Source organism: Mastacembelus armatus, unplaced genomic scaffold (genome assembly GCF_900324485.2).
Source record: "Mastacembelus armatus unplaced genomic scaffold, fMasArm1.2, whole genome shotgun sequence".
NCBI lineage: Eukaryota > Metazoa > Chordata > Actinopteri > Synbranchiformes > Mastacembelidae > Mastacembelus > Mastacembelus armatus.
In genome coordinates this window covers 29382-55164 of record NW_022872917.1, presented here as the reverse complement: position 1 = coordinate 55164, position 25783 = coordinate 29382, and the positions used below count along the sequence as shown (strand labels likewise).

Sequence of the window (25783 nt, the reverse complement as noted above, 5' to 3'; positions counted from 1 at the left end):
GTAGATTCCAATAAAAACCAGTAGTCCAGTGGACTGTGTTGATACAGAGCAGCCCAGTCGGCTCCTGCAGGAGCTACACCTTCAGTACTCCAGGCCCTAATGGCAGGTTGAACCAGGACGATGATGGACAATGTGAACATATAGAACAGCTTATTCCTTCGAGCCCTCTGGCTTATTTAGACTCATATGTGAAACATGTTGGTTTTTTGGGTGAGGACATTCATGGTTTTCAGTGGACACGTAAGTGTTGTAGTGACTGCAGCTGATGACAGATGTTGATGCAGATTCTGTATCTCACCTGAGGCTTTAACTCTGGAATGTAACTCTAATACAAAAGCTCCATTTAAAACAGACTCATAAAACTAAAAACAGTGGTTAGTGTGAGTGATGGAGTCCGGATGGTCTGTCTCTCCACCGGGAGAGGGCAGGGCCTGAGGAGGGGTTACCACATGATTTATGAGATCTGATAAAGGGTATTTCCACATAGTCCTGTTTTTACTGCTTCACTCTGTTGTTCATATTAGGAAAAGAAACATCAGAGGTTGTATCAGGGTTTGGTCAGGTGTCTCTCCATGTTTAGAGTTTAGTCGTCTGAAAACAGATGGAACTGAATTATTATGTTTGACATTGTAGCATACGATAAACCTGAGAAAAAATATTTTTGCGTAGCAGACGCTAATCTGCCACCTAACAGTTGGAGGTCCAGCTGCATTGTGGGTAATGTAGGTGCCAGGTTTTTACCAAGTGTGGACTCAATTAGACATTTCTGGGTCTGATCCTGTTTAAACTGTGCTTCGTGAGTATGACAGTGTTAAATCTGTCCAGTGATGCGAAACATGAATCTATCAAACAAGATGCCAAGATGCTGCGTCAGTCTCAGTCCAATCACATGTTTCACTGCAGTGCTTAAAGGGTGTGACCTGGGGGCCTATGGGGGGCTGGGTGGTGTCTGATGGGTCTGAACAGAGCCCTGGATGATGACATCATGAGGAGTGAAGGCCAGCTAAGTCCAGTCTGTAAAAATGAATGTCTATATTACTGAATAAGTGTTTTCATGCCCCACCCAGTGACCCAAATTAAACTTATCCACAGAGCAGAATCCCACAGTGGCCGTTTGTTGGGTTACTATCATCAAGCAATACAGCTTCTACTGTTTTCCTCTGTGTGTGTGTGTGTGTGTGTGTGTGTGTGTGTGTGTGTGTGTGTGTGTGTGTGTGTGTAAGTCAGAGGTCATGTTGACTTTGTTATTTTAGGAAGCGCAGATATGAAATGTCCTTTTATGTTCAGGAAATGTAGGGATGTTTCTGACTGCGTCATCTAACAGAGTCCTTAAGCTTTAAAGCTTCATTGACTTGTTTGTTATGACATTGACAGGACGGAGAAATAAGAGTCACAGCTGTTGGACACTGGATTTCTGCATGTTTCCATCTTCATACAGGTAATTGCAAGTTTTTAGTCATCTGCACCTGCTCACCTGTAACAGTCTGACTGGACTGTGGTCAGTGTGGACCCAGGGCCCCTGGTGAGAGTGGTCCTAACTCTAAGAAATCAACAGAGTCAGTGATTAACTAAAGTCAAAGCTTGACCCGAGCCTTGAAAGGCGTCGGGACTATCAGGGCCGAATCCATCCGTGATGTTTCAGGTGTGAGTGCCGAGCTGCACGTGTCTGGTTTCTCCTCGGGCAGGGGCGGGGAGAGTTCGGTGGGGCGGTGATTAAGAGGAGGAGCAGCTGGTCTCGGTTCAGTCTGTCGCAACGTTTTCTTCTCTTTGTTTCACATGAAAAGTTCTGATGGACAAACTGTGACCGCATCAAACCGTATTTAAACCGAATTTAAACCGGATTAAAGGACTTGTAAGGACTTTAAAGGACTTGGACCCAGAGAGGGACGTGGAGCGGATCAAAAGAGACTGGATTCGGCTTCAGGTCCGGTTTCGGTGACTTTGGATCCGAATCCGGATCATGGGTCTGTAGGGCGTACTGTATGGAAACTTTTTGTCTGTATGGAGATGGATGTTTTTCCAGTTGACGCCTTGATCAAACTCTGTATTGATAACTTATATTGATCGTATATTGATCAGCGGGATGGCCGCAGTCCTGCTGCTGCTGCTCCCGCTCTTGACCTGCGGACACGCCATGAGCGCGTTCCCGCTGCGGCCCTCCTACAGCCTGTACACAGACGGACACGCGCAGGGAGCCCGCGCCGCCAGCAGACACAGGTAAGGTGACACGTGCACGGAAAAAAGGATGATGGTGATTATGATGGTGAGGGTGGAGATGAAGGAGGAGATGCTGATGACGTCAGGGTTGGAGACCTTACAGTATTTTATTGTGAAGGAGTCTACAGGAAGTGTTTAAATGGCAGCAGTGCTGTATTTCCATGGAAACGGAGCTGTCAGTTGCTCCGTTTATTTCAGGTTAAAGGTTGACGAAACCCTAAATGCGTCATCACTTTGGCTGAGAACAGCTGTTGGTGTTTGTGATGTGACCATTTTGTCAGCACACATCGATTATATAGGCCCTTTTCATAGAGACTTTTATTCTGACACGTGTCTCTGTTCCCTGTGAAAACTTCAGATCAAAAACATTATAATTCTGCACTGTCCTGATTTACTTCCTGATTTTACTTGTTGTGTTGACCCCCCACCCCCCACCCCCCAGTCCGTTTTAATGCACGGGCCCAACAGCATAGGGGACCCCAGGCCCATCGGAAAGAAAATCTCCATAAGGACCCATCTGTCAGTTGTTTCTGTCATTCTGTGCGACTGCACGTTGCAGGAGGGGAGGAGCATTAATATAGTAAACCACCATGATTTGCAGCAAAGCGTCTGTGAAGGTTTTCACTGATCAGACCAGTCTATCAGAGACATCTCACTGCTTCATGTCTTCACTGTGCTCAGTTTTCTCTGCGAAAACCATGAGAACATATGGTGGCTTTTATTGTGGAACTGCCGCAGGAAATGTTACTTACTAATATGAGAGGTAGGCATAGTATAAGCATATAGAGGTAAGCATGGACCTTAGGTCTAATATACATCTGAATTGACAGTGTTTTTTTTACGCCAATACCTTGGCCTTCAGGAGCTCTGTAACTGATGTCCCTCTGACTCCTGAGGTTGGTGGGGGCCTGCAATAGAACTGCAACCTCTAACCTTGGGACAGTGTCTGCAGCACACATCCATCCTGTAAATGTGCTGCCTAGTAGCTCAGGGGCTCCTGGGAAAACCTGCCTGCCTGTGACCCCTGGTCCTGAATAAGCCCCTTGAGGTTTATTTGTGAGCTTGTGGGAGCTGGTTACACTATGCTCCTGTTGGGGTCCGCCCTGTTTTGTGCTTCCAGCTGCCCGAGGTGACCTGGTTGTGCTGCCACAACTGGCACAAAATCAACATGACATGGGTGTTAGCAGTCTCTAGTGTCCTCCTTCCTGCAACACTGTGCTAGAGCCCCCATACCTCTACCTTCTTTTGCCTGGCTGGATTGCCTCCTGCAGTCTGATGACCTCTAGAATTCAGTCCAAAAACTAAGGACTCAGAGAAGGCAGTTTATGGATCTTTCTCAGGGGGTGTCTGTGGCTCAGGAGGTAGAGCAGGTAGTTCACAAAATGAAGGTCTGATCCTCAGCATCTCCAGTCCACGTCAAAGTGTCCTTGGGCAAGACACTGAACTCCAAGTGGCTTTTTAATTCTTTATGTCTTAAGATGGCTGCTTTTTCTTTCTACTTGTTTGGGTAGTGTGTCTGTGTCTGCGTCTGTGTGACGGAGGAAGAATTATCGTTATTGATGTTATCTAGATGTACATCTGTCTCCACAGTTGGATTGTGGGATAGCACAAAAAGCCACAGAATATAAATTAGAGTTATGGTAAGTCTTTAGCAAACAAATGAAAGTCAGTTTAAAGTCTAACCCTAAAAATAGAGACACAAGTGGTTTGTACCGTCACCTAACAGCAACAACCGGCAGCCTAGTTACTTCTACAGGATAAGGGTTAGTTAATGGGCAGATGGACTTTAAGAAGGCTGGTCCTTATTTTCCAGGTCACCTGTCCCCAAAACAGAATCTGTCAGTACCGCTCAAGTTTTCTGTTAACATTTGATCACAATGTCTGAAAAAGTGAAATTCCTCCAGTTTCAGATTGAATCACCAGGCTCTAAATGTGTGTGTTTGATTTCAGACTGGAGACCAAATCACTTGATTTATAGCAGTGAAGGTTTGAGCTGATCAAGCTAATCCTGACCCTGAAAAATTCTGCAAGAACTGAATGTTTGAACATCTCTTTTCTTACAAGTAAAAAGTTATGGTGCTGATATGTCTAATGTAAAGCAATAAATAATAAACTTTTTAGGCTCCAGCCAGATTCTCACTGGGTCACTGTGTAATTCTGAGGCCCCTGCCCACCACCTGCCTGTAGGACTCCTGCGTTTAGGTCTAACACCACCACTTCTGTCAAGTCTGACAGTTTGTTTCCGGTGTACACTCTGTTTCCTGGCCAGATCTTCTGCCCACCCATGGACCCACTTCACCTGGCAGTCCCTGTCTTTGATCCTTTCAGCCTCAACCCGTAGCCTAACGCTAACCCTACCATTTTCCCCTCAGGTTGTGCTCCACTCCTTGGTCCATGGAGTTTATTATTATTATTGTTGTTGTTGTTGTTGTTGTTACATGAGTATGACACTTACTGAAACCTGATATTATTTGAAGGTCGTCTGCTCATTTCAATCAATTTAGCTCACAGATTAAATTGTTTCTAATATATAAATATTGCATATTACATCACACATTTAATGGGAAAAATTAGGAGGAAGGTGCTCCATGCTGTAATGGACTGGTGACCTGTCCAGGGTGTACCCCTACCTTTCACCCAAACAGAGCTGGGATAGGCTCCAGCAGATCCCTGGGACCCTGGTTAGGACTAAGGGGGTATAGATGATGGATGGATAGATTTCCGAAACAATATTTTATAGTTGTGAAAGAGTAGCAGAAGAAACCTCTCTTAAAGGGAGGCTATATTATTTATTTATGTGGTCAGCTTGATAAGTCTCTGACAGATCAAAATGAAATGCATGGTAATGGACTGTATATTTGTATGAAACATCTACCTGTAGACATTGATTTTATGTATGACAGTCTGTTTTACAATTTAGACATAACCATTAATGTCAGATTTTATCATTATTTTAAAGTGTTTGATTAGTTTTCTAATTGAATATCTCTACATAATACAGAATGTTCTTAATTATAGACCCTGTTTATGTATTATTCAGTGAACTCACACTGACTCACCTTTGTATATTTTTCTGAATTGGGTTAGGATCAGTTAGCTTCTCATTCATCACAACCTGCACTGACTTCCTGCTTGTGGACTTTTATTTTGCTGTATTTCATGTCCCCTAGTGTCTCCTGGGTTAGGGTTGGGGTTGGTGCTGATTTTGTCTTTACTGTCCCGATTGATTTAGCCTGTGTCTTGTTATCCCCTGCTCACACACTATTTAAGCCCAAGCATCTTCTCCTCAGTTGCTGCTGTTTGTTTCCTGAATTCCTGTGGCTCTCCTGCTTGTGTTTTCTCCTCCTGGGTTTTGTTGGACTCTATTGGCGCTTTTGGACTCTGCACACCCTTTTTCACACAAACAAAGCTGAGGTTTGAACTGCAACTGCATGTGTCGGGTTGGTGTATGTGTTGTGTTGGTGCACTGCTATGACCTGTCCTTATAAAACCTCTGCACTTTGCCATCCAGCCTCTGTTTGTCTGCATTTGGGTCCTACTCCTGTGCAAATCCCTGACACTCTCTATGTTGACTATGGAAAACAAAGGGTAGCAGTTTTAAAATGCTTTATTGACCACATGACTTCTGATAAAGCCAACAGATTTTTTTTTAAAGATGGGACTGCAAAAGTTGAGTTGCTGCTTGTTGTTCTGCATTCCTGAAAAATGAACCAGACAATTTAATTTACACAGTCTATCAGGTGCTGATGTTGCATGGCTATTACAGCTGACGTCCGCCCCACGTGCTGAGTTGTTTTTTGTTTTTTTTTTAAATCTTAACCAACAATTGCATTCACAGATGAACACTGAGTGCTGTTGTCTTTAAGTGTGCATAAAGCTGGCTGCAGATATGTGCAATGTTTGGAGAATCTGATCAGGAACATGGAAACAGAGAAAAGACAAATCTCTTTAGAAAGAAATATGTTGATCCTGATCAGTTGATCCTAATTTCTGTTTAGAGGGTCTACATGTATTCTAAGAATATTAAAATTGTGGAAGTTTCCCAGCAATTGTGCTTAAATTTGAAGAGTAGACTCTAGCAAAAATATGAGTTTCTTATGAAGCATCAAGCTACGTTAGCAGCTCTCTGGGCGGACTCTTAGAAGCTTTATGAATACTACCTGTGATGTGTTTTTTTAGTTATAGCCTCATTATTTTGACTCAGACAAAAGACACCCACCACTTTCAAAATAAAAGTTAAATATGGGAGAAACACTGCATTTTCAAAATAAAAGTCTCTATGGGAGATCAGCTATGCAGAGAGAGGAAATCCCCCCCAAACCCCCATAGAGGCTGTCTGCTCCTCGAACAACTGAATCACATAAATCAGAAGTTAACACAAGAGGAGTTATTCATAAACACCTAATAAAAATTAAGACCACTCCTTTTACTGAAGAGAAAAACAGAACAGTCACGTGGATTATTAAATATCAGGTCTCTTTCGTCTAAATCTCTGTTAGTAAATGATTTGATAACTGATCACCAAATTGACTTACTCTTACTGAAACCTGGTTACAGCAGGATGAATATGTCAGTCTAAATGAATCAACCCCCTCAGTCATAAAAATTGTCATATTCCTCGAAGCACAGGTCGAGGTGGAGGAGTAGCTGCAATCTTGCACAGCAATACTCGACATGACTTTGCTTTTGTTCTGTGGCATCGTGAACCTGCCAGATCAGTCTCTGATCTGATCAGAGACTTTTAAGGGTTAAAGGACTTCAGCTGCAGGTCTTTATTGTTCATGTCGTTTGTGTTTTTGTTTTGTCTGTATGTTACAGTAAAGATGTGAACTTTGTGTGTGTTATACAGGAACTGGTGTGCATATGTAGTCACAAAGACAGTGAGTTGTGTAGTTGAGGATGGAGTTGAAACCTATGTGAAGCCTGATTATCATCCCTGCAACTGGGGGAGTGGACAGTGCAGCAGGGTGGTGATGTGAGTAAACACCCACACATGGACACACATTTGAAAGCTTTGATTGAATACTGCATTAAAGGTTACAAGAGTTACATATTCACACTTGTCTCTGAATAAAAATCCAGCTGCTCACACCAACTGAACCCATTTCATTGTCTTACAGTACAGGAAACAACCCCCTCCACCCTATTTCCACCACAACGACTACATTTTTTTTCATGCAGTACAAATCTCTGTTGGAATAGACCCTAACACTTAAGTGTGTTAACACAACTGTGTGTTTACACACAAGCTTGCTGAGCTAGGTGCCCTCTTGGTACATACACATGTCACACAGGACTGTTGGTGCAGGATGATGTTAGTAGGTAACGCTGCAGTCAAAGCTCTCTATATGATGTATATCTAGTCACTATTTCAGCTCATAAGTACTCTCTGATGACCTGCTCTGCATCCCCACAGATAGATTCTGTCTGCTTTTACTTTCACTTTATAGACCAGTTGATTAAATTGTTTAAGCCTGACCCGAGGGTCTGATGAAAATAAGTAACAACAATAATTTAAAATAATACAATTTGAGCTAAAGTTCAGTTGAGCTGTTTATGTTAAAATCTGCAGATCTGAAATTAGACAGCAAGTCTTCATTATGTTGATATCTATATAGTAAAATATTAATAGGTAGAGCATAGTATAATACTGTTTATACTATTTTATGATGTAACTTTCTTTCTTAGCAGATTAGCAGAGATTTCTTTGTTCTTTTTTATTTGCCTGTGCAGCTATCGGACCTACGTGAGGCCACGGTACAAAGTGGCCTACAAAATGGTTACAGAGATGGAGTGGAAGTGTTGCCATGGATACAGTGGAGAAGATTGCACAGACAGACTCCTTGGTGGGACCCAGATATCCACGACGAGACCTCAGCCGGGACAGGGTGGGGCCACAAGCCGTGGGCAGGGTGGAAGCAGTACTGGATCTGGACATAGTGGAGGACACAGTGGTAGGCAGACTCTTATTTAGAGGTTTTGATGTGACATTCCTGAAATCAAATGAAAGGAAACAAAATCATTCATCTGTGCTGACCTGTATGAACTGCTCTTATTACTGTACTCAGGTATGAAGCTTACAACTGAAAGACATTCTGTATGTGGAGCTTTGAAACTATTGCTTCCTTTTCTACAGGACGGGTTGAAAATGAGAAGATCAGACGATTGGAGGAGAAGATCCAGAGTCTGACCAAAAACCTCCAAGACCTTCAATCCACCCTGAACACCATGAATGAACAGTTTCAGCAGGAAGTCAACAAACCAGGTTTGAGCAAGGGAGTTATCTCGGAAGGAGGAAGAAACCCTGCGGATGCAGCTCAGCCAGAGATTAAAGAGACAATTTACAGCATTCAGACCAAACTTGACCAACTGGACAACCGCACCCAGGTCAGCCACAGTTTCCTATTTTACCTCTGAGTACTGGATTGAGGCAGCCCAATACTAATACAGTACTTAGAAAGTAAGACATGCTGCACAATGTACGGCACTGCACAGTTTAAGTATAATTTGTTTCCTTTAACCTCTATCTATCTACCACAGTTACAAAACAATAACAACACAGATGCATGAATACAAAATGCATTAAATTCTTATTCATGTTCCTCTGCCAAGTTGAACCCTGGACTCCAAAATCTACATAAGATGAGGGAAACAGTAACAAAAAAATTGTAACTAGGAAAATTTACTGTAGCTATCAGTGGATCATCTGGACCTCTACACCCAAAAAAGATTTAGAAATTATTTCATGAAGCCAGTTCAGCATAGTGTGATGCATATTTTGCTTGGGTATTCCTGCCAGAACTTCTAGTTTTACAGTTTGAAAAGGGAATTGACAGGTCATGAATGGAAAAATCAGGAAAAACATCAGACTGTTAACACTAATAAACTGTTTTAATCAATTTTGAACTAGAAGAAAATAAAATCTTACATCTTACACAAATAATTGCAATCATCATCATTAGGGTGACTGTGATCATTTCACATCACTGGGGGTCTGATGGTTTGCCAGTGACTGATGAAGGGATGACAGAGCCACCTAATGTGGGATGGGTAAAGACATACAGTAACTATCTGGGTTTTGCAGTTCTGTGTTTACTTTGGGTTTTAATCATAAGTGTAGCTGAAGCATCTCTCCTCTAACAGGCTCATGATAAAACCCTGGTCAGCATCAACAACCACCTGGTGAATGGAAAAATGCATGAGTTGGATGGAGGTCCATTTGGAGGAATACTGAGTGGAGGGAGGCTGAACTCGCTGAAGGAGGAGATCCTGAAGGAGCTGGAGAGGAGAGTCTCACTGTCCTGCTCCTCCTGTCAGGTTTCACATGAGCCTCTTTGACGAGACAATAACACAAAACCACAGAGACAATATGTTTTAAATCACACACTGAAAATACAAATTTTCTGGTGCTCAACTAATGACTACAGTGTTAAGTAAAAGAACAATCCAATGCATGGTACATAAATATATTTCAAAATATAAACTAGCCCCTTTGTGTTGTTGTAAAATAGCAGTAGACAATGCACAAACATAAACAGCAGTCCAGGTGAAGTCAAATGTGTAGTTCAGGAATAAGAAATTCTCTGTTCTGTGTTTTGCAGGCTGGTGTGGAGGATCTTCGCAGACAGCAGCAGGAGGATCGGGAGAGGATACGAGCTTTAGAGAAACAACTGAATGTCATGGATATTCGATACCAGCAGGGCCTGGACATGCTGCAGCAGGAGGAGGTGAATTTGCAGAGATGCTGTGACACTGTCAGTGACCTTCAAAACCGCATATCTGATGCTGAACGCAAGATCAGCTTGGCCTCAGAGAACTTCGACCTTTTGCAGAACCGCATGAACAAGCAGCTCAGTGGAAGAGGTGCCAGCAGCAACAGTGAGGACAGCGGGGCTACAGCAGGAAGATTTGATGTTGGCAGTGGGACTGGCAGGGTGGATGGTGTGGTGACAGAGGATAAGTTGGACAATCAGCTGAAAGACCTGGCAGAGCAAGTCAACAATACCATGCGGCATACTGAACAGAGCATCTCGTACCTGGAGAACGACTTAAAAGACTATTTTCACAGAGAACTGAGGGACCTGAGAACTGTGTTCCTGGACCGGTTTGATGACCAGGCCTTCAGAATCTCAGATGTGGAGCTGGATGTAGGGCTGATGAAGGACAGGTTGGGTGGCCATGATAAAAGGCTGTCAAAGCTGGAAAACAACACATCCCTTATGAAGCAGCGGCTAGAGGAGTGCAGCTGTGGAGGGCCTGAAGGAGCAGAAAGGGGAGCTAACCAAGGAAATGGAGGAGGAGGGTTCGGAGCATCAGGAGGAAGAACCAATGGAGGTGGAAGGAGGGGAAGTGCAGGGGAAGGAATATCTGGGGCAGGCGGAGAAAATACAACAGAGAAATCACTAGAGTGGAGAGTTGTGGCCAACGAGGATCAGATTCGACACTTTAATACTCGACTCAAAGACCTGTCGGTGTCTGGAGACTCCCTGTATGACAAGGTGAGACTCAAATCAGTTTGTAAAATATCAACTCTGCTTTAAAAAGCATTTAAAAAATAGAAGGGAGAGAAGTGCATCTTACAAATACAAAAAACAGTTTTAGACATATTTAATTGCATTTGTTTAAAAAAAAGGGTAATTAACAATATGAAAGTGTAAGAAAGAATAAAAAAATATGATTGTTTGCAGGATTTTGCATTGGAGTGGATTTATTTACCTTTACCTTTGTTAACTTTGGTAAACAGGTGAGGTGCAGGTTTAAAGGTGTAGTCAGAGTAACAAGCAGTGTTCAGCAACAGTGGAACACAAATCCAGCAAAGGTACAAACCTCAGGCAAAGGCAGGGTGGGGGTCAGTAACTCAATGAGAAACACACTGGCAGGCACAGAGAAATGGTAGAAAACTCTAGGACATAAGACAACTGGGTGAAATCAGTCTGTTATGCAGGTCAGGTAAAGCACAGAAACAAGAGAGAAATGAAGCAGAGTCAATGTGACACATTCATATTTCATTATTTTTTGTAAATATTTTTCCTACATAAAATAATGAACCATAATTGACTGAAAACAGTTTAGAATTAAGATGTCATTGAAATTTCCCATCAGTCAAAGAACTCAGAATAAAGTGATATGATTGAGATTGTTATGCTTGTTCTGCTGAATATGATCTCAGTGAACATGTAAACCATTGTCCAGGTTTTGGACTTGAGCCATGACGTCCGTAAGATCAAAGCTTTGACGGGTGATCACGGTGAACACTTTAATCGAATTGTGACGGAGGTGGAGCTGCTGGGACAGGACTGCGAGCTGTGTGGGAAGGTAGAGAATGAGCTACGCAGAGTGAAGAATCATTCCCATGATGCACTGGAGCGCATGCAGAGCCACATCAACAGGCTCCATAACCGACTGGACTCAGGGAAAGATGGCTGCTTCCAGATCTGTTCACACCTGCAGGATGAAGTTCGCCTGCTGCAAGATGATGTCAGGAGGTGCACTGGCCAATGTAGCAGCTCAGACACAGCCACAGGTCAGATCAACCAAAAGTAATGTGATTTATATCTGGAACATATCAGTAAATGCACTGATGGAGCAGAATTTTTTAAAAATCTGCCCTACATTATTTTTGATGAACAGATAACTAAAGATCTATGCAAACTAAACTCTTTCAATAGGTGGTGGCTCTGGTGGCAGTTCTGGCACCAGTAGAAGTGGACCTGGCTTGGATGCTGAGAAGCCTTTAGATGGCCACTGTGTGATCGGAGGCACCCTCAACAACAACCAGATAAAGGCACTGCAGGGTGAACTGTCTGAGGTCATCCTTACCTTCAGCTACATCAACAACACTCTGAAGGGACTTGAACATACGGTACAGAAACACGGTAGTGTCATCACTGACCTTGGTGAGTTTGGCTCAGAGAAAACAAACTTCATTCATTAGTGTATCTGCCAATGTTCACTTATTTGTGGTCTAACGCCCACCAGGAAACACCAAGGACAAGATAATTTCCGAGCTTGATAAAATCCAGCAAGAGGTGACAGAGCACATTGAGGAGAGTCGGGACCGGCTGGATGGGATGAACCAAGACATTCGGCGTTTTGAAAGTTCAATGCTAGTGGAGATGGGAGAGTGTAAGAGGTCTGGAGATGGGCTGGAGAAGAGGGTGTCAAAGTTGGAGGGGATCTGTGGAAGGTTGGATGGTCTCTCTGACTCCATTCACAAGATAAAAGAAGGTATGGTTTATTTCCCCTTAAAATACTTTAATTGAGTTTTTAAATATTCTTCCTTGTGTAAACACACCCAGACTGATTCAGGAGGCAAAACAGCAGGTTCAGCAAGTAAAACATTGGATAGAACTAGGTCATGGGTGCTGTAAAGTCTTCAAAATTTATTAGTGCTATTGCTGACAGTTTACTGCAGCAACATAACTGAATTTTAAGATGATGCTAGTTAAATGAAGGTCTGTGAACACAACGGCACCATGATTTGTGTTCTTTGTTCAGTGTTTTAAAGTCGACTGAAATCCATGTTTATTTAATTAAAATTCAAAGCATTTATTCTCATATGCACAGTGAGGAAAACATGTTTTCCTGTACAATGAAATTCTTTCTTTGCTGTCCACAGTGAATTTAAAACAATTATTTTGACTTGAGGGTCTTTACAGTATGTACAGCGTATCACATCCTTTGAGAGATGAGAAGTGGTTCATCTTCCAGCACAGACAGATGTATAGATGTGTATAGAATAGAGCACATTGGTTTATAGTTTGAGCTATCAATATACAAAGAATAGGGCCCATCAGCAATTGCAAATAGGAAAATACATTCTGCTTGGTGTAAAGAAGATCCAAGAAATAAGAAAATGGTGTCAAAGCTGCACTGAAATTAAGTACGAGAAGCACAAAGGTGAAAACTGAGCACCTGATAGAAAAATCATTTACCACTTCAGTGAGTAGTTTCATTAGAGTGACATGCCCTTAAAGCAGGTTGAAAAGGTTCCAAATTATTTTTGGTAGACTTATGGGAAGAAAACTGAGATACAACCCCTTCTAGTAAGTTTGACTAGTGTATGAAAGGTCAGGTTATTTAGGTCAGTACCTATAAATTAAAACAATGTGAGCACAAAATCAAATCAAAGATTATTTCTATAGCATGTTTAAGTTCACAATATAAAAATACTGAAGAGAGAGAGGATGTACAGGTAAAAATTAAGGACCATGACTATACACCTTAATAAAAAAAAAAAAAAAACAAAACAAAAGAAAAACTGTTTTTAATAGAGGCTTAAAAGCACTAAGACAAGTAGTAAATGTAATTTGAAGCGTTAGAGAGTTCCATAATCTGTGATCCACCGCTGCGAAAGCTTGTTCTCTGTCTCTAGAACAAGTCATAGGTACTTCTAAAAGCAGTTTATCAGAAATTATCAATAGTCCGTCTGGCTGACAAATATTGAGGAGTTCAGATAGATAAGGGATAAGGCATATATTAATAAATTAATCTTAAAGTGACTATATTATTGTGCAGTACGTAAACATTGGTATATAGCAACAGCATAACAGACATTGCCACAACAGAGAAAACCTTTGTAGGTGTTTTGAGTCAATAGGGTGATTAGAATGTCACTCCATGTCTCCAATACTGAACTTTTTCACAATATTCTAATTTTCTGAGATATTGAATTTTGTGTTTTCATTAGCTGTAAGTTATAATAATCACAATTAAAAGAATCACACACTTGAAATATATCACAGTGTGTAATGAATCTATATAATATGAGTTTCACTTTTTGAATTGAATTACTGAAATAAATCAACTTTTTGATGATATTCTAATTAATTGAGATACACCTGTGTACAGAGAACAAGGCTTCACTAAGAATAGAGTCTTGAGGCACAAAGAGGCAGATGAGGAGTTTTTATCATTAATAAAAATAATACACCTTACACCTGTAAAATGCGAAGTAAGCAATTGTAACCCAAATTGTAATTTTGGTCAACTGTATTGAGAGCAGTGGTGAGGTCCAAGAGAAGCAGTAGTATAGGAGTCTTCTTATCCAGATAAGAAAATATCATTAGTAACTTTTAATAAAGCTGTTTCAGTGCTCTGTGATGGACTGGTGACCTGTCCAGGGTGTACCCCTGCCTTCCACCCGAGAGAGAGCTGGGATAGGCTCCAGCAGATCCCCGTGACCCTGAGACAGGAAAAAGCGGGTATAGAAAATGGATGGATGGATAGATGTTTCAGTGCTATGGCGCACACACAGAAACCTGACTGAAATTTTTAACACAAATCGTTTGGTGTAAATGGTGTAAAGTAGTTGCTTAAAAACTGTTTTCTAATATGTAGGCTAAAAATTGGATCTGAGAAATAGGTCTAAAATTTGATAAAAGTAAAGGATCTAAATTAGGTTAGAACATGGGTTAGTTAGGCTAAATTAGAGAGCAATAAGGCCTATGGCTATTAGGTGTACTCCTAGAGAGATACTGAGATTTAGTGGATTTTAATGCAGATTGATATTCTAAGACATTCTTTAAAAGCCTCTCGAGAAATACACAGTATTCTTCCACTTACATTCAACTTGCCTACAAAAGGTGGCGCAATCGGAGTCTGTTGGCCTGAAATTGATTTATATCTTATGGTTCTGTCAGAGTCAAAGGTAATATGAAGTTAACATATCCTGTTTTCTTGATGTTTCCCTGGCTCAGGACTGAATCGGCATGTGTCAAGTTTGTGGACGTGTGTTTCTGGTCTGAATGACTCAGTGATCCATCATGGAGGAATCCTGGACTTTATTCAGAAGAACCAGGAAGATATCCACAGCAGGATGAAAAACCTCAACTCCAGCATGTACCACGTTCTTAAAGACTTGCACAGTTTCTCTGAGCATGACCGTACTGGTAAGCTGGACTCTACTTGGTTCTGTATTTATTTTTCAGTCACCTGATGATACTACATACAGCTCTCTATAGCCTATACAGTACATCTGGAAGGTATTAGCAGGACTTCACTTTTTTCACCTTTTGTTATGTTACAGCCTTATTCCAAAATGGAAAAGTTCATTATTTTCCTCAAAATTCTACAAACAATACCCCATAATGACAACGTGAAGAAGTTTGTTTGAAATCTTTTTCAAATTTATTAAATAAAATAAAAACCAGATGTACACAAGTATTCACAGCCTTTGCTCATTACTTTGTTGAAGCACCTTTGGCACCAATTACAGCCTCAAGTCTTTTTGAGCATGATGCTACAAGCCTGGAACACATATTTTTTGGGCAGTTTCTCCCATTCTTCTTTGCAGTATCTCTTAAGCTCCATCACATTGGATAGGGAGCGTGAATACACAGCCATTTTCAGATCTCTCTAGAGATGTGCAAGTCTGGGCTCCGGCTGGGCCATTCAAGGACATCCAGAGTTGTCCCGTAGCCACTCCTTTATCTTGGCTGTGTGCTTAGGGTCGTTGTCCTGTTGAAAGATGAACTATTACCCCAGTCTGAGGTCCAGAGCACTCTTGAGAAGGTTTTCATCAAGGATGTCGCTGCACATTGCTGCATTCATCTTTCCCAAGATCATGACTAGTCTCCCAGTTCTTGCTGCTAAAAAAACATCTCCACAGCCTGATGCTGCCACCATCATGCCTCACTGTAGGGATGGTATTGGCCAGGTGGTGAGCAGTGCCTGGTTTCCTACAGAAATGATGCTTGGGATTCAATCCAAAGACTTCAATCTATGTTTCATGGGATCAGAGAATTTTGTTTCTCATGGTCTGAGAGTCCTTCAGGTGCCTTTTGGAAAACTCCAGGTAGGCTGTCATGTGCCTTTTACTGAAGAGTGGCTTCCATTTGGCCACTCTACCATACAGGCCTGAATGGTGGAGTGCTGCAGTGGTTGTTCATCTAGAAGGTTCTTCTCTCCCCACAAAGAAACACTTTCTTTCAGAGTGACCCCCGGGTTCTTGGTCGTGTCCCTGACTAAGGCCCTTCTCCCCTGATTGCTCAGTTTGGTCGGGCAGCCCACTCTAGGAAGGGTCCTGGTGGTTCCAAATTTCTTCCATTTACAGATGATGGAGGCCACTGTGCTCATTGGGACCTTCAATGCAGCAGAGATTTTTCTGTACCCTTCCCCAGATCTGTGCTCTGACAGACAATTCCTTGGGCTTCATGACTTGGTTTGTGCTCTGACATGCACTGTTAACTGTGGGACCTTATTCAAACAGGTGTGTGCCTTTCCAAATCATGTCCAATCAACTGAATTTACCATACTGTATGTGGACAAATGACTGGAAACAGGATGCACTTGAGCTCAATTTTGAGTGTCATCTTTCATGTTGTCATTATGGGTTATTGCTTGTAGAAATTTGAGGAAAATTAATTTAATTCATTTTGGAATAAGACTGTAACAATAAAAAGTGAAGTGCTGTGAATACTGAATACACTGTATAATTGACATGTAAGTACATGTAAGTACATGTAAGTACGCTCAATGACACGCTAGTGTTCATGATTTAGACATTCTAACTCAAAAGTATTAATTATTATAGAGGTGAAAGAACAAATTATAAATAGACACAGCAGACTACTAAGAGAAGTTATTGGTTTTATCATGCTGACTAATTTGGTCCATTTGTTAATTTAAGGCCAATATCGAACCATGGTCAGCTACAGAGGATAAAATTATTATACAAAGGACTTTATTATTAGTCGAGCTTTATCACCCTAGTGAACTCAGTACTGTGACCAGGCCACTAAATTTGGTTGTCCAAAGCTACCAAATGTTAAAATCAGTAGTCTTTATTTCTATGGGTCACATTTAGTAGAGCTGCAGTTAAAAATTCTTTGTAACAGGTTCAGTGCATGATTTTAATTTGACATTTGATTATGAGAACTTTTTTTTTAAGACCAATAATGCCCACTGATATGAGCATTTTAGTATCTTTTGATCCTGTGATGGAGTCATACTTTGGTTTTTATCCAGAAACTGTTTCATTCGCTCTTTGAAGAGTATTTCTAGCTGCTCTCCTTTACCAGCTCTTAGTACACAATAATTTCTGGCCTTACAAACTTTTGTTGCTTTGGACAGGTGCTGCTGAGAGATTTTCGAATTTCAAATGCTGCTTACTGTTATAAATGTGAAGAGCCTAATGTTTGAGCTCAGCTAAATGCTGAAATTCTATATTTCCATAAACAGTTTATTTTAAAGAAAGGAATGTTTGGGAACTTCACTGAAGTCTGTGTTGATCACAGATGTTTTTCAACCTTTTAAAACTGTGAAAGCTTCACCTTCACACAATTGTTTGCACCATGCTCAAACCCAGTTAACTTAATTTAAATCCATCATGTGTCATGCTGAACAGTGGGGTAAATGTGTATAAAACAGTAATATATGAGCTGCTTCCACTCTTGTCATGTTACCACTCTTTTCATACCATTCATCATTACGCAGGTATTCCTGGACCTCCGGGAGAAAGAGGTGTCAGTGGGTTGCCTGGTCCCAGGGGGCCTCCTGGACGACAAGGAGAAAGTGGAGCACGAGGTTTCCCTGGTATTTATATTCATATTATTTATATTTATATATGATTACTATGAGAGGTAGTTTTTGGCCCCAAAACTGAAAGGTCAAAGGTCATTGCTCATCTTGACTCCATGTCATTGAAAGCTACAAATCAAGCCAGACACCTTGGCGTAATCATTGACTCAGACCTGAATTTTAACAACCACATAAAATCCATCACTAAATCTTCCTATTACCACCTGAAAAACATTGCTAGAATAAAAGGTTTTCTGTCTACACAAGATGCAGAAAAACTTGTTCATGCATTTATCTTCAGTAGGTTAGATTATTGTAATGGCTTGTTTACAGGTCTTAGCAAAAAGTCAATCAGGCAGCTGCAGCTAATCCAGAATGCTGCTGCCAGAGTCTTTACAAACACCAGTAAACTGGACCATATCACACCAGTTCTTAGATCACTACACTGGCTTCCCGTTAGTCAAAGGATAAAATTTAAAATATTATTGCTAGTTTTTAAAGCACTAAATGGTTGTGGACCAAAATATATTCAAGATGTATTAGTTCCTTATGAACCCTCAGGTCATCTGGGACAGGTCTACTGTGTGTTCCCAGAACCAGAACCAAACAAAGTGAAGCAGCATTCAGTTACTATGCTCCTCACTTGTGGAACAAACTTCCTGAACACCTGAGGTCTGCTCCAACTGTCAGCTCATTCAAATCAGGACTGAAAACACTGTTGTTTACTGCTGCCTTCAAATAATTGTTCATCCTTGTTTTCTTAATTTTATTTTAATTTTAATTTTCCATCCATCCGTTCATCCATCTTCTACCGCTTATCCGGGGCCGGGTCGCGGGGGCAGTAGCCGAATCAGGGATACCCAGACTTCCTTCTCCCTGGACACTTCCTCCAGCTCTTCCGGGGGGACACCGAGGCGTTCCCAGGCCAGCCGGGAGACATAGTCCCTCCAGCGTGTCCTGGGTCTTCCCCGGGGCCTCCTCCCAGTGGGACATGCCCGGAACACCTCCCCAGGAAGGCGCCCAGGAGGCATCCGAAACAGATGCCCGAGCCACCTCAACTGACTCCTCTCGATGTGGAGGAGCAGCGGCTCTACTCCGAGCTCCTCCCGGGTGACCGAGCTCCTCACCCTATCTGTAAGGGAGCGCCCGGCCACCCTGCGGAGGAAGCTCATTTCAGCCACTTGTATCCGCGATCTCGTTCTTTTGGTCATGACCCAGAGCTCATGATCATAGGCGAGAGTAGGAACGTAGATTGACCGGTAAATCGAGAGCTTCGCCTTCCGGCTCAGCTCCTTCTTCACCACAACAGACCGGTACACCGACCGCATTACTGCTGCCGATGCCCCAATCCGTCTGTCAATCTCACGTTCCGTCCTTCCCTCACTCGTGAACAAGACCCCGAGATACTTAAACTCCTCCACTTGAGGCAGGATCTCTCCCCTGGTCTGGAGATGGCAAACCACCTTTTTCCGGTTGAGTACCATGGCCTCGGACTTGGAGGTGCTGATTCTCATCCCAGCCGCTTCACACTCGGTTACAAACCGCCCCAGTGAACGCTGGAGATCCTGGCTCGATGGAGCCAACAGGACAACATCATCTGTAAAGAGCAGAGATGAAATCCTGTGGTCCCCGAACTGGACTCCCTCCGGCCCCTGGCTGTGCCTAGAAATTCTGTTCATAAAAGTAATGAACAGAACCGGTGACAAAGGGCAGCCCTGCCGGAGTCCAACGTGTACTGGGAACAGGTCTGACTTACTACCGGCAATGCGAGCCAAGCTCCTGCTCCGTTTGTACAGAGACCAGATAGCCCCCAGCAAAGAGCCCCGGACCCCATACTCCTGGAGCACCTCCCACAGGATGTCACGAGGGACCCCGTCGAATGCCTTCTCCTAAGCCAACAAAACACATGTGGACTGGTTGGGCAAACTCCCATGAACCCTCGAGCACCCTCGAAAGTGTGTAGAGCTGGTCCAGTGTTCCACGCCCAGGACGGAAACCGCATTGTTCCTCCTGGATCTGAGGTTCGACCACTGGCCGGATCCTCCTCTCCAGCACCCTGGCGTAGACCTTCCATGGGAGGCTGAGGAGTGTGATCACTCTGTAGTTGGAACACACCCTCCGGTCCCCCTTCTTAAAAAGAGGAACCACCACCCCGGTCTGCCAATCCAGGGGTACTGCCCCCGAACGCCACGCGATGTTGCACAGGCGTGTCAGCCATGACAGCCCAACAACATCCAGAGACTTGAGGTACTCGGAATGGATCTCATCCACTCCCGGTGCTTTGCCACCGAGGAGCTGCTGAACTACCTCAGTGACTTCGGCTTGGGTGATGGATGGATCAGCCTCCGAATCCCCAGCCCCTGCTTCCCTTATGGAAGACGTGTTGACGGGATTGAGGAGATCCTCGAAGTATTCCTTCCACCGTCCGACAATATCCCCAGTCGAGGTCAGCAGCTCACCACTTCCACTGTAAACAGCGTTGGTAGAGCACTGCTTCCCCCTCCTGAGGCGCCGGACGGTTTGCCAGAATTTCTTTGGGGCCGACAGGTAGTCCTTCTCCATGGCCTCACCGAACTCCTCCCATACCCGAGTTTTTGCCTCCATCACCGCCTGGGCTGCAGCATGCTTGGCCCTGCGGTACCTGTCAGCTGCTTCAGAAGTCCCAATAGCCAACCAAGCTCGGTAGGACTCCTTCTTCAGCTTGACGGCATCCCTTACCTCCGGTGTCCACCACCAGGTTCGGGGATTGCCACCATGACAGGCACCCGAAACCTTACGGCCACAGCTCCTAGCCGCCGCGTCGACAATGGAGGTGGAAAACATGGTCCATTTGGACTCAATGTCCCCAACCTCCCCCGGGATCTGGTAGAAGCTCTCTCAGAGGTGTGAGTTAAAGACCCCTCTGACAGTGGGTTCGGCCAAACATTCCCAACAGACCCTCACAGTATGTTTGGGCCTGCCAAGTCTGTCCCGCTTCCTCCTCCGCCAGCGGATCCAACTCACCACCAGGTGGTGATCAGTTGACAGCTCTGCCCCTCTCTTCACCCGAGTGTCCAAGACATACGGCCGAAGGTCAGATGACACGTCTACAAAGTCGATCATTGACCTCTGGCCTAGGGTGTCTTGGTGCCATGTGCACTGATGGACACCCTTATGCTTGAACATGGTGTTCATTATGGACAAACTGTGACTGGCACAGAAGTCCAACAACAGAACACCACTCGGGTTCGTATCGGGGAGGCCGTTCCTCCCAATCACACCCCTCCAGGTTTCACTGTCGCTGCCCATGTGAGCGTTGAAGTCCCCCAACAGAATTATGGAGTCCCCGGTAGGAGCACTTTTCAGCACCCCCCCGAGAAACTCCAAAGAGGCCGTGTACTCAGCACTGTTGTTCGGCCCATAAGCCGAAACAACAGTGAGAGACCTATCCCCGACCCGAAGGCGCAGGGAAACGACCCTTTCATTCTGGGGGGAAAACTCCAACACGTTGCGGCTGAGCTGGGGAGCTATGAGCAAGCCCACACCAGCTCGCCGCCGCTCACTGCGAGCAACTCCAGAGTAGAAGAGAGTCCAGCCCCTCTCAAGGAGCTGGGTTCCAGAGCCCAGGCTGTGCGTGGAGGTGAGCCCGACTATCTCTAGTCGGTACCGCTCAACCTCCCGCACAAGCTCAGGCTCCTTCCCCCCCAGTGAGGTGACATTCCATGTCCCTAGAGCCAGTTTCAGCATCCAGGGATCGGGTCGCCGAGGTCCCCGTCCTCGACCACTGCCCGATCCACTATGCACCGGCCCCTTATAGATCCTCCTGCGGGTGGTGGGTCCACAGAAGGACGGCCCTACGTCACTCTTTCCGGCTTTGCCCGGCTGGGCCCCATGGGGGGAGACCCAGCCACCAGGCGCTCACCTACGAGCCCGAACCCCAGGCCTGGCTCCAGAGTGGGGCCCCGGCTTCGCCATGCCGGGCGACGTCACGGTCCTCAATTGTCGCTCCATAAGGGGTCACTGAACCGCTCTTAGTCTGGTCCGTCACCTAGGACCTGTTTGCCTTGGGAGACCCTGCCAGGGGCATATAGCCCCGGACAACATAGCTCCTAGGATCATACGGGCACTCAAACCCCTCCACCACGATAAGGTGGCAGTTCAAGGAGGGGCAGTTTTAATTTTTATTTTAATTTTAATTTTAATAATTATTTTAATTTACTTTATTTGATTTAAATTTATTTTATGTTAAAAAAATTTTGTTTTTAGATGCTCTTTTTCATACTTTTAATGTAATTACATGCCTTGTAAAGCACTTTGGATTGCGTAGTGTATGAATGGTGCTATACAAATAAATTTGCCTTGCCTTGCCTTAAAATAAGGGAGGATAATTAATAACAGGCTTACCTCTATATTAATATTTTGGGGAAATCTTCAGATGTATTCACTAAATATCTAGATTTACACCTTCTCTTATTAACTAAAACCCAGTGGTTTGTATTTTATCATTTTATTTTGTGTTTTCTTACAGGTCCCAAAGGTGAACCAGGTATGTTTCTTTTTTTTTTTTTGTGTCACAGCAGTGAGCAAGCTGAAATGGGTAAAAGCATCAGTCATTTATGTTGACTGTGATCATATGGAATCTGTTGTAGGTAGCATCACCAAGCCTGGTGCCCATCACTAATACAAAATAGAGGTATCACCACGGAATGTTCAGATCATCAAACAATTTTTGAATTCTAATTATTAATTAAAATCTACAAAATCAATTAAAATTATTGAAAATTGATTCGTTTTTCATGTTACTGCAATTTGATATGTAGCAGCATTGGGCAGTGATAGTCTATATGTATGCCTGAATACAGAGATTGGCAACATCAAAGCAAAAACCACTATAATCTGAAAATATAATGAACATGAACATTTAACAGGATTAGGGTAAGTCACATGTTCTAGTCTCTGTAATAAGATGTTGTGGTCAATAGTGTCAAATGTAATCTAAGAGGACAAGTAGAGAGAAAAGTCCATTGTCCATTCATGTCTAGGTAGGAAGCTGTGCACCAGTAACGCTGAACTTGAATTAATTTGGCTTTAGAATCCTCCACACCAGGACTCGGCGACTCGTGGTCATGGACTATCCCTGCTCTACCCACGGTTGGGTTCAACCAATCACAAGCTGAAAGATACCATCTCAGATGAGGGTAGAGAGGGGGAACACAAAGTGAATTGTATCTTCTAGCTTGTGATTGGATGAGCACAGCAGTGGGTAGGGCAAGGATAGTTGGAAAACAAGCAGGGCAGTGGCGCTTAAAGAACATGGGTTGCCCTGCCCAGGCCCTACACTGTCATGAATGCAGTTTTTCTCTGTAGTGCTGTGTTTGTAATACATGGCACTATGTATGTCTGTATGTGTTTTCAGGTCTGCCTGGTGCTGATGCGCATGTACCCAGACTGTCATTCTCTGCGGCTCTCACAGTCCCCATGGAGAGAGCTGGAACTATCATCTTTGACAGGATCTTTGTCAATAAAGGAGGCTTCTATGACCCAAGAACAGGTAAACAAGAGCGTGGCTGTCTCAAGAAATGATTATGATTAGGTCATCTAGCAACCACAGATTTGATATTTCGATCTGAAGCTCCTTCTATAGACATTAAACTGTCCTTGAGGAAGACAGTGGAAACTAAAACTACGCATGTCACTGATGTGTTTTCAGTATTGATCGATTGATCGTGTTTCCTTTCATTGATAAAAATTTGAATTGTAAATGTGTCACCTTCAGGTATTTTCACCGCCCCTGTAGATGGACATTACTACTTCAGTGCCATTCTGACGGGTCATAAGAATGAGAAGATTGAGGCAGTTTTGTCTAAGTCTAACTATGGCGTGGCTCGGGTGGACTCTGGAGGCTACCAGCCTGAAGGTCTAGAGAACAACCCTGTGGCTGAGGCTAAAACCACTCCTGGCTCTCTGGCTGTCTTCAACATCATCCTGCCTCTGAAAACACGGGACACTGTGTGCATCGACTTGGTGATGGGCAAACTGGCGCACTCTGTAGAGCCCTTCACCATCTTCAGTGGGATGCTGCTGTATGAGGATATGTGATGGGTTCATTCTGAAAGAAAGAAAGAGAACCTGAACAACATTGTTTAAGACAAACCCACAGGAAGTGGCAAGGCAGTGTGTGATGCAACTCCCTCATTTGGGAGTGATCCAGAATATTTTAAATGAACCTTTGTGTATGCTCTTCGCAAGGATCTGACTGGTTATATCAATTAATTTTGTAGAGTTTTTATATGTCTTCAAATATGGATGACACTAGGAACTCATTACTGTCTCACTGTTGTAATCTATTTGGCAGACTTCTAGGTCACATGATTCAACTCTGAGGACAGACTGAAATCTGGGACTGGGATCATTTGTTGTCTGGGAGGCCTGTTTTTTTGCAGCTGCGTGAAATGTCTAGGCAAGTTTTTGGAAGCACATGAAGTCCCACAGTCAAAAATTAGGGTGTTAAATGTCTGTGGTGTTGTTAGTGTCATCCGTAGACTGCAGACATCATTACAACCACAACATGAACAACCAGTGTCTTGATTTGTAGGGGCAGTGTATTGGAGATAAAGATGTAAAGTTTGCCCAGTGTTTTCTGTTATATTAAAAACCATGTAGCCATGAACCAAAAGGTTTTATCCTTTGAATGGCAGCAAGATAAGTACATGAACAGAACATCTGATTAATATCTGTCTGTTATTGATGTGATTGATTTATGCTTTAATTTTGTCTCTGTTATTGATCAGATTTACAGATGTTGACATCAGTTTTCCAAAGTGTTGGACCTACAGATGGATGTCCATCTATATACACTGACCAAAATTATAAATGCAACACTTTTGTTTTTGCCCCCATTTTTCATGTGCTGAACTCAAAGATCTAAGACTTTTTCTATGTACACAAAAAGCCTATTTCTCTCAAATACTGTTCACAAATCTGTCTAAATCTGTGTTAGTGAGCACTTATCCTTTGCCGAGATAAACCATCCACCTCACAGGTGTGGCATGTCAAGATGCTGATTAGATAGCATGATTATTGGGGCCGGGGTCCCAAGTGACCACCATTTGCCTCACGCAGTCCAACACATCTCCTTCGCATAAAGTTGATCAGGTTGTTGTGGCCTGTGGAATGTTGGTCCACTCCTCTTCAATGGCTCTGCGAAGTTGCTGGATATTGGCAGGACCTGGAACATGCTGTCGTATATGCCGTTCCAGAGCATGCCAAACATGCTCAATGGGTGACATGTCTGGTGAGTATGCTGGCAATGCAAAAACTGGGATGTTTTCAGCTTCCAGGAATTGCGCACAGATCCTGGCAACATGGGGCCGTGCATTATCATGCTGTAACATAAGGTGATGGTCATGGATGAATGGCACAACAATCGGCCTCAGGATCTAGTCACGGTATCTCTGTGCATTCAAAATGCCATCAATAAAATGCACCTGTGTTCGTTGTCCATAGCATACGCCTGCCCATACCATAACCCATCCGCCACCATGGGCCACTCGATCCACAATGTTGACATCAGTAAACCGCTCACCCACACGACGCCATACATGCTGTCTGCCATCTGCCCTGTACAGTGAAAACCGGGATTCATCCGTGAAGAGAACACCTCTCCAAAGTGCCAGACGGCATCAAATGTGAGCATTTGCCCACTCAAGTCGGTTACGACGAACTGCAGTCAGGTCGAGACCCCGATGAGGACGACAAGCATGCAGATGAGCTTCCCTGAGATGGTTTCTGACAGTTTGTGCAGAAATTCTTCGGTTATGCAAACCAATTGTTGCAGCAGCTGTCCAGGTAGCTGGTCTCAGACGATCTTGGAGGTGAAGATACTGGATGTGGAGGTCCTGGGCTGGTGTGGTTACACGTGGTCTGCGGTTTTGAGGCCGGTTGGATGTACTGCCAAATTCTCTGAAACGTCTTTGGAGACGACTTATGGTAGAGAAATGAACATTCAATTCACAGGCAACAGCTCTGGGGGACATTCCTGCAGTCAGCATACCAATGGCACGTTCGC

At 43.6% G+C, this 25783-nt stretch overlaps 1 protein-coding gene across 1 annotated transcript; it reads left to right on the top strand.

The window, feature by feature from the left end:
- The first annotated feature begins 1718 nt into the window (after positions 1 to 1718).
- emilin1b (elastin microfibril interfacer 1b) lies at positions 1719 to 24622 on the top strand. The gene is made up of 14 exons (XM_026301229.1): positions 1719 to 2217; positions 7067 to 7192; positions 7951 to 8171; positions 8354 to 8604; positions 9361 to 9534; positions 9819 to 10715; positions 11410 to 11740; positions 11886 to 12113; positions 12196 to 12444; positions 14916 to 15107; positions 17653 to 17751; positions 22244 to 22261; positions 23132 to 23266; positions 23492 to 24622. Exons 1-14 carry the CDS (start codon positions 2084 to 2086, stop codon positions 23812 to 23814), a joined length of 3378 nt encoding a protein of 1125 aa, XP_026157014.1. The 5' UTR covers positions 1719 to 2083; the 3' UTR covers positions 23815 to 24622.
- Positions 24623 to 25783: the final 1161 nt, after the last annotated feature.

Bases quoted from the DNA above. Each gene is read 5' to 3' on its own strand.
- emilin1b (XM_026301229.1), top strand. From the start codon at position 2,084: ATGGCCGCAGTCCTGCTGCTGCTGCTCCCGCTCTTGACCTGCGGACAC. The intron at 2,218-7,066 runs GTAAGGTGACAC...TGTGTTATACAG, and splicing joins CGCGCCGCCAGCAGACACAG to GAACTGGTGTGCATATGTAG. The intron at 8,172-8,353 runs GTAGGCAGACTC...CCTTTTCTACAG, and splicing joins ACATAGTGGAGGACACAGTG to GACGGGTTGAAAATGAGAAG.